The 15,592-nt window shown below is 36.0% G+C and overlaps 1 protein-coding gene across 3 annotated transcripts in view; it reads left to right on the top strand.

The window, feature by feature from the left end:
• The window catches only part of cntn3a.1 (contactin 3a, tandem duplicate 1), a 129,861-nt gene that overhangs the window by 107,235 nt on the left and 7,034 nt on the right, over positions 1 to 15,592 (top strand). For all 3 annotated transcript variants that reach the window (XM_028016988.1, XM_028016993.1, XM_028016979.1), the window contains exons 12-17: positions 2,158 to 2,285; positions 8,079 to 8,254; positions 10,686 to 10,803; positions 12,044 to 12,202; positions 12,369 to 12,518; positions 13,910 to 13,980. In XM_028016988.1, the coding sequence (XP_027872789.1) occupies positions 2,158 to 2,285; positions 8,079 to 8,254; positions 10,686 to 10,803; positions 12,044 to 12,202; positions 12,369 to 12,518; positions 13,910 to 13,980 (802 nt within the window). The remainder of the gene's footprint in view (positions 1 to 2,157; positions 2,286 to 8,078; positions 8,255 to 10,685; positions 10,804 to 12,043; positions 12,203 to 12,368; positions 12,519 to 13,909; positions 13,981 to 15,592) is intronic.

Below are 15,592 nucleotides of genomic sequence, written 5' to 3'. Positions count from 1 at the left end.
GCTACGTCATCTTATATGTAGAGATTTTTTATGTTAAATACCGAGTAAAAAAATCTCTACTTTGGAAAGTATTTTCAAAAAATGTTTTCTTGGCACAAAACTCCTTTTGTCTTTGGACAAGATTTGCGAACTGCACAGAAAAATGTTTGCAACACCTACACTTGTTTAAATAAGAGCTATGTTCTTTATTATTTAACTCAAAGCTAAGAGCCTGTGATAAATAAATATCACAATCGGGACCTCCTCATTAGGATTCCTCTTCTTCTGTCTATCAAGTTTGTAAAGTTTGCCTGTTAAATCAAAACAGCTCAGACATATAAAACTGGAGATATCACTGGGAAAAATACAATTAAAATATCAAAAGTTGTACCATGTACAAAACATATATTTTATATTACTCAGATAAACTAAAATGAGAAAAAAACCCAGCAAGTTTTCTGAATTATAAACGGGACATTATCAAGCAGTTTTTGTTGAGCTAAAATCAGCAGATTTGGAGTCAAGCACAAACAGTTTTGTATGTAAAACAGTCACGTTAATAAATTAAACATAAGCAATCAGCTTCAGATACAGAACTGATTAGTTCCTTTAAAAGGTTGCGCCTGTGAATGGATTGCATTTGAATGTATTATTTTCTCAATAAAGAGTTCGTTGTTGGTAGAAAAGCTTGCTGTTTTGTTTACATCTCATTTAAATTGGCACTGTCTCATCTCTTCTACTGTGATCCATGGCTGTACAAAGCCCCAGTAACCCGTCAAACATGGCAACCCTAGTGCCTGCTGTGAGACACAGTGGCAGCTGGTGGAGTCGAGCATTTATTGTCTGGGTGTTTCAGAGAGTAATATAGCAGCGCATATTAACCAACAATTAGGGGGGAAAAAAACATTAGTTTTGAAAGTTGTACTTAAAATCAAAAGCCCAAATCAGTCTGTAAAGATTTACTTTGTATTTTTACCCATAGGAGTAAAAATACAATAAATAAAGCAATAAGAGGCTCAATATTTGTAATAGACTCAATGTGTCATATTGATTTACTTAGCAACGTAAGGAAATAATTAAACTGTACAGAGTCAAACTGTAATCATTTAACCTTTGACATTTCAGAACTAACCTTCCTACTGCAGAAAAAGAATGACCAAACAGAGCAGTTCTTCTGCCAGGATTTAATAGATTAGGAAGTGATGTATTCCTTTTAGTAATCATGAAGTTCAAAAAGAAAGAGATGAAGGAAAGTATGTTGTTTAAAACCAGCTGGAATGTACTGATAACAGAGCTGTAAAAGTGAACCGAAGGTAATAAAATGCAGTACGTTTTAAATGCGTTAAACTAGACAAGTGATGAACTTTCATTTGAGAGCAATATATGAATAACTGTTTTTAATGACACCGTCTACAGGAATGAAAGTGGTGGGATTTTCTTTTAATCTTTTTGTTCAGTATGGACTCAGGTTTTTACAAATGGTAAAAGAATGCATTTTCACAATCAAGCACTTAATTACCTTAGTCAGCTGCACCTCTCTAAAACATTTGAATTCGTAAATCATTTAGTTTTCCCGGGTATTCGAGGATCCTAATCTTCTTAAGTGTTTTCTTTTCATTTACTTCATCCTTGACTGAACACCTGCACAAACAAAAACACAGTAAAACAAATAATTGCATTTTTCCTTAAAAGCTATTTCCACCCACAATTGCAATCTTTTTCAATGACATCCCTTCTAAAACAGCCGCAAAGCATAACAGTTACATTTCCCTGAAGCTTTAAGAGGTGCAGCATGTCACCTAAAGTAAATAACACAAATTCTAAATATTATTTTGAAAGTCTTGGAAAATATGTATGACTTGTATCATATTTTTTTTCCGTGTACTAAACCAAAAATTTCAGCACTTTTGATATGCACAGTGGATCCCTGTCACTGTTGTCATGAAGTCAAGATGTGAATTTTGCCCCATGAGATGATTTTTTTTCTCTCTTCACTTATGAACTTGAGGGTGACAGATCAAACTGTAACATTTCACACAGAGCTTCAGCTTACATCAAGCTGACACACAACCTGATGAAAATCCCTTGCACCGCTTCGGCTGTTTTTAGACTTTGAACTTCTTATTCCACTTTTCACATGGAGTCTGATGGTAATATGTAGTGTTTTGATCCCTACAGAATGATGGTGCTGGATAACGGAAGCCTGCGGTTATCCAATGTCACTAAAATGGATGCTGGGATCTATACATGTGTAGCCAGGAACCAGTTTGGAGTAGCGAGCAGCTCTGGAAGCCTTTTTGTTAAAGGTAAGTTCTTGAACTGATTTGATACTTTTGCATTTACTAACTGACTGTCGCTGATTATTACTCCCATATTACAGTTTTCAGGCATGTGTCCAAACATTGTACTAAACAAATTCACAACACCTATTTTATTAATAAGAGGATGGGAGAATCTCTATCTTTAAAAGCGTCTTTGACCACTCCTATTTAAATGAATATTAAAAATTAAATTGTGCTTTAGAAAACGTAAAGACCAATCATGGTTTGATGTGGTCCTATTTCAATCAATGCAAACAAATAAAAAAAGCATAAATATAAATTTTTACATTATTTAATTGTAAATAAAAAAACAGTTAGTTTTATCAATATGTATAGTATTTCAACAAGTATCCAGCATCAAACTAACTATAAATTTGGTTTGACATTGTCAATAAACTGGTGTTGACCTTAGATATGTACATACATTATACAACAATTTAACCACTTGAAATTGGTTCATGTGGTTTAGAATTAAAAAAAAAACACTCTGCTGATATTTTATGTTGACGCTCATTTGAATTACTTTAAGATTGTTTGTGACAGATAATACATTGTGCTAAAATGCACTGTGACAGCACACATTTTGGGAATTCCCCACTATTCTGAAAGCTTCCTTGAGACACAAGACTAGCCTGTTATGCTTAGTGAGCTGCATAGTTTATGACTGCTAAAAAATCTGGACCCAGCACTACAACTTTTAAATAAAACCAGACATAATAAAATTCATTCTCTTTTTCACCCTAAAGTAATTTCAATATTCCCTTAATGTCTGTTCTTCATATTCATTCAGTCTGCAACAAATCTAGTCCTTTAAAAAAAGGCACTGAGTTCTGGGCACACCATTTGCATGGAGAGTGGCCTAGTTTTTGTGGTGTCCTGCAGAGCAATTTCACAGATATTACACTCATTCTGTTTTTACATCAAAAGTGTTGGACCAATGTGTATGAACTAGTTAGATAAGTGCCCTGACTCCTGCATATGCAATGATCAAGGGTGGTAATAACAAACTGCACCATTTATTTAGTTAAATTCCCCAAATTTTATTTTGATAGCGGTAAAGATAACCTTTGTGTATGAAGGTAACAAGGCAGGGCAGCAGAGATATTCATTTCCTTGGGAAACATTGTTTTTGTAGCACACAGTCTCACATCATAGAAACTGATTTCCACTTAACTACTTATCCTTTGCAGTTAATTTCCATGTATATATTCAAGAATGAGCGTGCAGCTGCCTCAATGCACTTCTTGATTACTGTGATACATCTGTGGGTTAGGTTCTGTTCAACAGACTTAAATAGCAATGTTAAATATTTATGCTAACACGAGAAAACATAAGGATGCCTGTGAAACGGTCCTGAGAAAACTGACCTTTGTGACCTGTGCCTATGTTGTTGCTGAGATGGTAAGCAAAGCAAAACATGGTACCTCCAGCTAAAGATAACATACGGATTAAATGGAAAGGATGTTGCGTATATTACACATCCTTTCATAAAGGAACTAGAAAGAAAAATGCTGACAGAAATCTGCATATCAAGACAACAGCAGACTGTTGTATCCAGTGTCACTGTTATTGTGGTGAAAAAGGATGGAAAATAAGATCCACCGCAGAGGAAGCCTCAGACACATACATTTCCAGTAACCACATTCCATTGCAGTCTTTTGCATTGATTTGTTACACATTCAAACTGAGCGTGCAACAAAGCGCAGCAAGTGGATATTTAGGTTTCCACAGCGGAGCCACAGGCTGTTGGAGTACAGAGCCAGTCTGAGCTGTCACTGAGCGGGGGATTGCAGTCAGATGCTGCTGTAACCCAAAGGCCTTAGAGGGTTTGCTATTTTAGGTTCCGTCTTTTAGCTGCAGATGACAACTTTACTTTTTCCCTGTCTGTCTTGTCAATCTTATAAGATTTTTATCTGGTGAGTAGAAGAGCAGGCCAAAAAGACAGGGAAAGTTCAAAAAGAGGAAAAACTTTATGATGCGTCATCATGCTCTGTTTTAAATTCTAATTGGTGCTTTTTAAAATCATTTAACAGAGATTCTAATTCATCAGATGAAATAAAGCTATTGCTTTTTTAACCATTTTGGAGTAGATATGTTTAAATGCACAAAAGGGACATGAAGTTGAAAATATTTGTATGTAGAATAGAATAGAAATACACTTTACTGTCCCACAGTGGGAAAATTCAATTGTAAATTGAATAATAAATTGAAATCTTCAATTGTAAATTCAATTGGCAAAGTAAAGGCAACCGAGGCATGTAGATTCAAACAAACATAAAAGCATAAAAGTATATACAAAAAGAAAACAACAAAATTATATTATTGTACATTAACAAATACATACACTATATGTAGAATTCACTACTGACATCTTTTCACTTTCAAGCCATCCTCAACCTTCCCATCTCTTTTATTCTGTTCAAATAGCTTTTTAACCTCAGAACATAAAAAAAAAAAACTTTTTCCAGCTATCTATTTATCTGAAATCTGATTTTGAAAAACATGGATCAGCTGCTACACACTGATGTTTAGATATTGCGAGAGGAAATGTCGGTGATTGTCTTTACTACTATTTGGGAGCAATCATTCGAAGCCCTGAAATCTTGTTATTGTTTTTGAATCTACATAATAAGCCCTAGGAGTCACCTGATTGTCCCAGCAGATGTACACACACACACACACACACACACACAGAAACAAAGAACACATCTATTTTACCAATAATTTATTTATGTTTACTTCCTAAGGGGCAGAGAAAACAAGCAAAACCAAACAGCATCCAAGCAACATAGAAACTCCTTTGTTTTTCTGTTTCCTTTAAGTCCTTTTATCAGGCCCAAACTTTGGATCCCTCTGACTCTCTTATCTTATTTTGATGCCTCCAGTCACCACTTGATGCTTTATCCTATCTGTAAGACGATATATAAGAGAGTTATTTTTCCAAAAATCACTCTCTAAAAGATCTGTCACATACTGTATGTGCTTCTTTCTTTTGGAAACATTATTTTATTACCACACCATCTCACATCAAAGAAACTGATTTCCAGTTACAGTAACTAAATGTGTGGTTTCCAGTTAATGTAAACAGCTGTTTACTTGAGAAAGTGTTCTCTTGGGATTTAATTCTTAATGTCAATGTATTACGTAAAGTCACTTCCTGATCTTTTCATATATTTATTGTCATACCTAATACAAATATTGCTATGTGCCAATGTCTGATACTAAAACTATAGTTAGGTATTTGGATATTATTGTTTTTCACTTACTTTGCTGTTACTCAAGCTGTTCTTATGAGATCTATGGCACAACTTGTTTCTAATCTGTAGATGATAGCTTTTCTCAGGGGTCCTTGAAAAGACTCTTGGAAACACTCAAACTAGATCTATTTTTTGAACAATCTCTTTTCTTATCTGTTTCTCTGTTTAGAGTCTAAAAATGAGTAGGTATTTGTGACATGCTCTACAGTAGCCTTTGGCATCAGTCCATTGGTTCCCTTTGAATGCAGCAGGTCTGGGGCCTTGATAAAGTAAATGGGGGCTAGGAAGCTTTTCAAAGATTGCGGTGCTTTTCAGGCCATTTTAGTCGGCTATTGTTGAACAGCTGATTGGTACGTTGAAGTGATGATAAAAGCCCGTCAGACAGATGGGCCAAAACTAGTTTTTTTTTGTTTTTTTTGTCTTTGCATATTCTGTAGATTCAAAGAACTCTTGCTGTTAAGAGTACTTCAGAGAAGTATTGACCTTTTTCACATCTTGGATTGCTACAGCCACAAACTTCAATTAACCTTTTTGAAACTGAATGTGATAGACCAACATAAAGTAGCACATTGTGAAGAGAAAGGAAAATCCTAATAGATTTAAGTAGCTCTGATCCGGCTGTATGCTTAAGGTGGTTGTCTTGTCAGACGCTTAATGTCGTCTTTGTTAGGATTGCCAAAGCTCAGACAAGGTTACAAACCTAATAATGTGATGGAATTTGGAGAAAGAGCAATTTTCTTTTCACTTGAAATGACATTGAGGAACTTGTCACTTTGTAATTATTACTCAAGGAAAGTAAAACAGAGGCCACTTATTGTTAGTGGCCTCTGGAAGTAAGACACAAGACTCTTTATCTTATTCCTCCTGCAATGTTTAATTCATAACTGTTTCTCAAAGTAGCTCATAGTCTTGCCTGGTTTCTTTAAGATTGCAGTTTATTAAAATCAGATACTGCAGTACAAGGGATTTTTAGGCATTTCTAAAGAGCAGAGTCAACACCACTGGTCTATTAAAATGCCTTTTGGTGGTTCTTTTTAACATGTTTTCTGGATTAAGGGTACAAACAGAAGCCCTGTTTTACTCTTTTCTTCTGCACACTTTACATGCACAAGTAGTTTGCTGCAACATAGAAAAACATAATATATATCTATACTAATGGACAAATGATGCATAAATCTACTTTGTACACTAAACATATGAAAAATTTGCATAGAATTTAAAAACGGTCTAGTGTTTACTATATGCTCCCCCTGTGGTACCAGCAATATATTGATAAATCGTTGATCAGCACAAATAAAACCAGATTGCAACTAGATATCTTGACTCTTTCTGTTTAGCATGTTTTGATCACCACTTTTCTCTTATTTAGTTTCATAATGCCAGTGTGGTTGTGTGAACAACTGTGCAGTAAGTACAATAAAATCAGTCGAAAAAGGGAAGTCGACTCAGAGAAAGAATGCATATCACTGTTTTACTCTTCTACAATAACTTGTGCGTCTTGTAAAAGTGCCCAAATTAAAATGGTCAAACAATGAAAGCAAGCGTGTTTAATATGCAATAGTTCAAATCAAAAAAAGCTGAAGAGCTGATTAGCAAATGAGGAGCAGGTGGCTGATTATAAACAGGATGCAGCTTTGAGGGAAGGCAAGTGACCAAGCTGAGGAAAAAGGAGCGGTATATAGACGGATATGGACTATCTAAATAAAGCAAAGCACAACCAAACTCTCAAAGATCATGACATAACACTACTTTACAGCACACCACAGCTTACAGTATAACAGCAGTCGTTCATTGCACAAGTTTTGCTCCTCTCATTTTTGCCGCATGTGCCAAACTTTCTCGAGGCTCACCTGGAATAAAATGTAGTGGGCAGTTGCTTTTCCTCCGGAGCTGTGAGATAAACTTGTTTTGACAGAGCTGAATATAGACCTTTACTTCTACTGACATATTGCATTGCTAGGCTGTCCATTAGATGCTTATGACATGCCTGCAGAATTTACCAAGGACAGGTGTATAGGCCCCTCTGGATGGGACGAATTCTCTGCACAGCACTAGTGCTGAATAGGACATCCAGCTGAGACAACCAAAGATTATGTTGACGGGCACCACAGAGAGGAGGAAATTATGGTGCTTTTTGTTGCCCACAAGCAGAGCCAAATTACAGACTGAAAGCTGATCTATTATAAAGTAGCTGGAGGTTTTTCTTTTGTTTTTAAATGCTTTTTTATTTTTTACCACCGTGCTTTTGTGTATATTGATGAAACAAATGCAAATGGAGGTCACTGTCAGACTCGAAAAGGACTTGTTTTCTTTTGTTAACATCTCACATCGGAGTAGATCAAAAGCTGAGATTTGTTTTTTTTTAATTATTCATCAGAGTTCGGGAGAAGACAAAATCACAGTTTTGCTCAACATGGTAGCTAGTTGGTCAGTGTACAGGAGGCTATTCAGACTGAAAAAGAAAAAAAACTACTATGTTATTAATGATTTATGTACTGCAAATGTTTTCTGTTATTTATAGAGGCAACCACAATCACGAGTCCAGCAGGGCACCTGGATGTGACCGTTGGAGAGAGCATTGTGCTGCCCTGCCAGGTTTCACACGATCCGACTCTAGATCTGAAGTTCACCTGGTTCTTCAATGAGCAGGTCATCCACTTTGGAAGTCAAGGGGCCTACTTTGAAAAAGTCGGTGGGGTGAGTCCATGTATGCATCTTTGCATGCCCTCGTTTGAGTGTCTTCCGTGTAATGCATGACGAAAACACAAACTATGTTTGCCTGGACTGTGGACAATTTAACTTTGTGCTGTTGTATCTGCCAATGCAACGTTTTAACAGCAGATCCTTCAAGTCCTGTAAGTCGAGGTCTCGCTGAAAGAGTCCATAGCCATAAATGGCTGTAAACCCTTACTAGTCTGATCCTATGCAGAAACATATGCAACAAACTTTGATGCATGTGCAGCAACATTAATTTCTTCAGATATTTCAGCTACAGTAGCTCTTCGGTTGGATCGGACTACATGGGAAAGCCTTTAATACCAACAGGACTCAACAAACCTTTTTCACCCATGGCCCTGTAAGACGTTCACTCCCGTTTTCCTTCATTAGACCTCATTTTATGGATCAGAACAGCTACAGAGTCCTCCCACTAGCAGCTGCAGAAATAACCAGTATGATGCCTGATCTGTGTATATATACTTTAAACAGCTACTTATGCTCACAGTTTTGCTTCAAAATCCATTTGAAGAGCTATGTTCTACTAAGCTGACAATAACTTTTCATTAGATTAAAATAAAAAGCTCACTTTGTCTTCTTGAAAGTATATATTTTCATTTGATTATAGTGACTGCTTGCACATACTGTATATAAACGTTTTCTGAGTCTAACAAAATTATTTCACAGTCCTTTGTTAAAAAACTTTGATATATTCAAAACATATTTTTGATCTTTACACATAATTTATACAGTGCAACTGTTTTTTAGGTTGAAGAGATTTTTCAGGCAGGTACAATTGAATGGCTAAAAGAAACAGCTGCATCTGTTTAGATTTTTCATTTTTAGTTTCAAAATGTGAGCAAATGTTCTAAGGTTGCTTAAGAGGATCGATCCTGGTTTTATTTAATAGTTCCTTTACAAAATAAAAGAAGTCTTGTTTTGCTCAGTTTGTGAAGTACAGTCACCTCCTTCATTAGTGAAAGAGGAAGTTCATCCCATTCTGCCACTTATTCAGTCTCACTAAAGGATAAAAAATTTTAGCTCACCTTTTCATACTAAGCCTTTTTTGAACAACACCAGGAGTTTTATAAATAGTCTATATTTGTGTTTTTTATTCAAACTCTATTTTTTATGCAACTGAGTGCCACAGGGTGTCTACCGTGTGTTTACTATTGCTAGTCAGGCAGCGATCATGACCTGAATATTTTTTTTTCCATGTGTATTTTCTAGCAGCAAACGTCTGGTTGATTAATTTTGTCTTTGAGATATTCAAAACATGCATGATGTTATAAAATGTGAAAAGACAATTAATAAGATTGGCAGCAGCAAGAGCTTAAAGAGACAGCAGGCACAGAGTTAATCTGGACAACTTTGAAAGAGGTTATGCATCCTTTTGCAAGCTTCTTTCTCACTTAAGTAAAATACATTTTACACATGAAAATGTTTTCAAAACAGATACATTAGAATAGATAGATGTTATTTTTACCTTTTTATCAAACCTTGATTAGGGTGGCTAAACCACTCTCTTCCTCCTCTGCTGTTCACAACATTACCTCCATCCAGAAGGTTCTCCATCCTGGTCTGTTTCCATTTTTCTGTTGGTAATAAAAGATCATCTGATATAATTTGATGTTTGATTTTCCATTTAGCGTATTTTATGTATTTTTTATTCACCTAAATTTTGCTAATGCAGATGAGATATGTTCAGGACAAGGAGTGACATTTATCCGTCTTCCTCTCGTTAAAGTTCGACAGACGAATTTAGACTTCTCTAGGACTACTCACTTCTTCTTTTTATGCCATATATTAAGTTTGTCAAAGTGAAAGATCTGTAATCCGTTCTATCCCAAGTTTTGTTACTTAAATGATGGCAGGTGTTTTTCAAAGAGTGAAGGATTGGGAGCAACTGCATTTTTATCTCCATAAAATGTCCCTGATTTTACATCAAAGTAGTTTCCAGTGTCGCTTCTCCATTCACAGTTTCTCACTTCTCAGAGATAAGACATCAACTTTATATCGGCTGTAACTTTAAAGTTCAGAGTTAACCGTGTGTTTGGCATTAAGTGATTTTCTGTAGACTAAAAGAAACCAGGGCATATAAAAAGAAATGGAGCTGAAAGAAGCTTTTTAATTCCTCACAAAAAGTTGCCCTTATAAATGAAGATGAAAGCAGTAATCGGTTATTTAATGTCCCTGGATGAGTGCCATCTCTCTCCCTTTTCTTAATGAAATAAACAGAACAGGACCAGAAGTTGCTTTGACATTTCACTTACTTTATCTATTCCCTTTATTCACTTTTGCAACTCCATGACTTGGCCAATTAAATGTTTTTTTTTTTTGTTTCCTTTATATTTTTTTTCTTTTTACTGTTTTTACTTACCATGTATTGTATTTTTGACACCTCCGTCTACAGCGTTCAGCAGGTGACATCATGATCCGGAACATCCAACTGAGTCATGCTGGGAAATATACCTGTGCAGTTCAGACCAAGGTGGACAGTGTGTCCATTGCTACAGATGTAGTCGTTAGAGGTAAGAATCCTCCTATACCAAAAACAAAAAAAAAGATTTAAAACTACCAGTGCAAGCAGGCACACTCAGTTGGCCGAGATAAATGGATCATAAAGAGTGGAGCTAAAAGCTTTAACATCAGATGTGAACACCCACGATTAAAGGCACTCCCAGTAGAGCTGTTTAAAATCCCTTGAAATGCACCCATCTTTAATTACTTATCTTAACATAATCTCTCACGCACACACACACACACCCGCACCCCCGCACACCATCACACGCAAACGCGTTTCATTTAGTACAATAATTGAATTGGGAAAAGTTATGCATTCAGAAAAGATTGCTACCAACAAAGCCCAGAGTGCACAGTTGTTGTTTCCTTCTGATATCAATATTGCAAATATTTCTTCTGTAGCAAATACGATTGGAGGATAATCGTATGTGCTACTAAATCTTCTTTGACAAACACATTTTTAAAAGGCTCTTGGTCTGTGAATTGAGAAAGGCCCATGAAAAAGATTGCGTTTCCCTCTTCAGAACCACTTCTTTTTTAATTAAGCCAAAAATGTTCAATCTTGATCCTTGTAAATAAATAAATAATACATGACTCTTCCCTATGAAGGCCGCCAGACTTCTTTTTAAGATATCCTGATGTTTCATTCCACCATTTGCTCCAACATGGATCCCCTGGGCCTTAGTAACACAGATCATTCACTGTACCTTACAGTGGACATGAAGTGCTTTTCCACAGAATTATCCCCCTTTTTTTGTTTGCATGCCTCACTTTTGTTTTTAATAAAATGTAAGACTTTGTGGCACAAACAATTTTGCTCCCATATTGCCTGCTTAGACATTTACCATGTCACACAAGCTAATCACCAGAAAAAACAGTCACAGATTTTTGAATTTAATCATTTTTAAGACCAATTGATAGTACCAGTAGAGTGTACTACAATGTCTAGGTAATACTTGTGAAACAAAGTAATCACTACATTAGAAAACTTCTTATGAATACATTTCAGGAACTGCAAATAAGAATGAAAGAGGAGTTTGGACTGGCTTTGGATATTTTTTGTACTTCAGATGCTGAAAATTATTTGGAGCTGCTACCCTTAATTTCCCTTTCTTCTAATCCGTTTGTTCAATCAGCTTTAAGCATGGCCCACCCACTCCATGCCTTATGTCTTCTTCCTCGTGTCTTCGTTAATCTTTGCAGTACGCATCTTCTGTGTGAGTGAAGTGTAACTATTCATCCTTGCAGGTCCTCCAGGCCCACCTTTGGATTGTCAGGTCACTGAGATGACTGAGACTACTGCCTCTCTTTCCTGGAGGCCAGGGCTGGACAACCACAGTCCCCTCCTCAGCTACACCATCCAGGCTAGAACACCCTTCTCTCTTGGATGGCAAACCGTCGCCACCGGTAGGCTGATGCAATTGAAGACATTTTCTTTAGGTCTCTGAGAAATACAGTTTAAATATGTAGATGTTTTATTTAAAAGTTATTTCTTTACAACACTAATAGTGAGGTGATGAGAATAAAAAGTGTTTCCCCTGTATTGATGAGATCTTTGTCTTATGATTCTCAGTCCTAGAGCTGTTAAAGGGGAAACAGTTCTCGGCTACGGTTACTGACTTGAGTCCCTGGGTAGATTATGAGTTCAGAGTTTTGGCAACCAACAGTGTTGGAACAGGAGAGCCCAGCAAACCCTCAAAGAAGAACCGCACCAAAGAAATGCGTATGGATTGTTTTTTTTTCTCTCTCTGCTGATAAATGTTTACATGACTGATGTCCAGTAAACAACAACCATCAATAGCTACATGTACTGTTTGACATAGTCAGAGGAAATTTTGTTTATGTAGGAAGAAGAAATAATCAATCAAACAAATTAATTAAATTCAGTTCAGTGAATCTCAGTAAAACTAAGCTCAGTGTAGTCAAATTCAGAATCATACTAAAGTGATGCAGAGCTTCACAGGAAACCTTCAGCAAAGCCAAATTCAGGAATAGTGGTCATTTATTTCAACTGTTTTGGGGCGAAGAAGACAAAGAAAACAAAGAGTATCAAATAAAGAACTCAAAAAAAATACATAAAAGTAGTAGATATCAGTAATACATAAATGAAAAGTAAAGACACCTTTAATAGAATAGATATTGAGAAAGCCCAGGATAACGTAAGCCTATAACTATTACTTTCTCAAAGAAAAGGTTGGAAAAAAGGCCTTTTTTAAAAGTTGGTTTGCATTACAGTCAAAACCTGTAAGCTGCTGCCATAAGAAAGGAACCTGATAAATGATTCTACCTTTAGAAACTCCAAGAACTCCTAATAAGTCTGCAAGTAGGGAGCAAAGTGCTCTTGGGAATATATGGAATGATCATATCTATATTTTAAGATGGAACTTGAATATTAAAGAATTTGTAAGTAGGAAGAATGATGTAAAGCTCAGTTCCACATTTCACAGGTAGTCAAATAGGAAAATAAACCTTGAGAAGTGCTCTGACTTCTTTCACTTTTCATCAACTCTCGCTTCAGTACCTTTACAAGAGCTGAAGGCTTTTTATTGAAATTCATAAATACCAAAACGCTTCCTGTTTTCACAAATAAAATCAGTCAACAAACAGCATGACATGCCGATAAATGTCAAGGACTCAAAAAAAAAGAGGAACACATCCACCCATTCCTGCTTGATTTTGCTCAGGTTCTTGAATGTTTCCTAGCAACCAGAAAACAAGAGGTAGGATAAGAAGGAAGTGCACAAAATGTCACATGTTAAAAAGACAAATATAATTGTGTTGTGTCTGAGGAAACTTTATTTGTTTGTTGTGTCCTCAGATTTTATTGTGTATTGATATACCTGACAGTGGAATATTATCGTATCAACCAATGCACCTCAAACGGATGTGTCGTTAGAAACTTTATTGATTACATAAAAGCACAAAGCCTTTCATGTCATGTAAGTGACATAGAAATAATAACAGAAATAGTTAAAATAAGGTTTTGGCTGTGTCAGGTTTCCATCTGACATTCTTTTCAACACTTGTTTGTGTCCAACAATATTGAAAAACGTCATATTTCATATATAAATTCTAGAATTTGGCTGAACTTACTAAATGTTTTTGACCTCTTAGTACCCAGAGTGACTCCAGCGAGGGTGAGTGGAGGTGGTGGAGGACGATCAGAACTCGTCATCACATGGGAAGTAAGTATCCAAATAAATACCAAATATTACTTATGTTTTTTATGGTTTTAGTTGGTTTCTAGTAGTTTGATTAGGTTGTACTTGTGCTGTGTGTTTATGATCATTTTTTTATTCTTGTGTTGTTAGACAGAGAATTTGCAAATGAAGTGTAATTGTGTGGTGACTGATGTAAAAGTAATCTTCACTCATGTTTTTTTATCGTATGCCTTTGTATTTTGATTTCAGTTTAAAAGACTGGAGTATGTGAGGAATATATTTTCAACTTGACTTGGATTGCTCTGTTTTAATTCTTCTTAGTAGCTCATGCATTTAGTTTTCCTGTCACTTCTCTCTTCAAAGTGCTGTGTTTTTTTCTGTACCAAATGCTGATTTATGCTTCGGGGAGATCATTTGGATTGTTTAAAAAACACAGAGTTAAAACCTGTGATCCGGTTTGTTGGATTAGATAATTAGATTAGAGACCAGAAGCCTCATTTTTAGACCACCTTTTTGAACTACACGTCAACCTGATGAGATTTCACCAACCCTGAAGGTGTTCTGTGGTACTTGGCACCCAGATACCAAAGCAGATCCTTTACGTGTTATAGGTTTTAAGTTAGAGCTTCCAGGGAACTGATTTGTTTGTGAAGCAAACAAATCGGATCTGATCAGATTCAGAACTGGAGAAGTTGGAGGCCAAGTTAATACCTTAGACTTGATGTTGTGATCCCTAAAACATGTCTAAACATTGGTTTGATTTGTTGCCGGGAAAATATTCCTGCTTAAGGAGGAATAATGTTTCCAACCTGATGGTTCTGCAGTCCCAAACTGTGATGTACCTCTCATACTTTTCGATCAGAACTGTTCTGAACTCTTTTGGCTCTTCATCTGTTACACTCCCAGCATGTGTCATGAGCTGATGTTGATCTTGGTTGTCCCACTAGAGCAATTTTAGAGATGCCATGGTGCAGCTGTCTTGTCATTACCAGAGCTTTATCAAACTCAAGTCAAATCCGGACAATTTTTTTCAGGTTTTAAAGCATCTGCTAAAAGACAAAATGTTCATCCGCTACCTAAAATACACCAAATTGCTGGTGATACAATGAACAGTTTATAAGGATAATTCAGTGGTCATCGTGTTTTGCCTATTGGGTTTATGTAGAATATTATTTTTGCCATCCACATTCAAATGTTTGTCAATGAAACTTTTATAAGAAATGATATGGTGGCTATTTTACTGATAATTTTTAATAAGGCTGAATGAGAAAAAGAATTAGTAAACACCACTCATTTGGGCTAAACATCAGTACAGTTATTAGCACTGTCGCCTCACAACAAGAATATCCCTGAATCAAGTCCTTTTCTCTGTGGAGGCTTGCTGTTGATACTTTGGTTTTCTTCAAAAACATGAATGTTAAGTTAAATGCCATCTTAATTTATCTTTTGTTGTGAATGCGTGTGTGGTTGTTTGTCTTCACTGTCCTTTTGGACTTATAAAGTTCCCACCTCTTGCTCATTTATCTTTTCAAATTTGGACCAGACTGACCATGCAAAGTTTGGACCATAAAATGAATTTTAAAACAAATGTTTGCTTTTCAGTAAGCCAGAGAATAGATTATTCTTTCCAACCCAC

This window comes from Xiphophorus couchianus, chromosome 1, assembly GCF_001444195.1.
Source record: "Xiphophorus couchianus chromosome 1, X_couchianus-1.0, whole genome shotgun sequence".
Lineage (NCBI taxonomy): Eukaryota > Metazoa > Chordata > Actinopteri > Cyprinodontiformes > Poeciliidae > Xiphophorus > Xiphophorus couchianus.
Note: the sequence above shows the minus strand (reverse complement) of the source record. Positions and strands in the feature narration are given on the sequence as shown.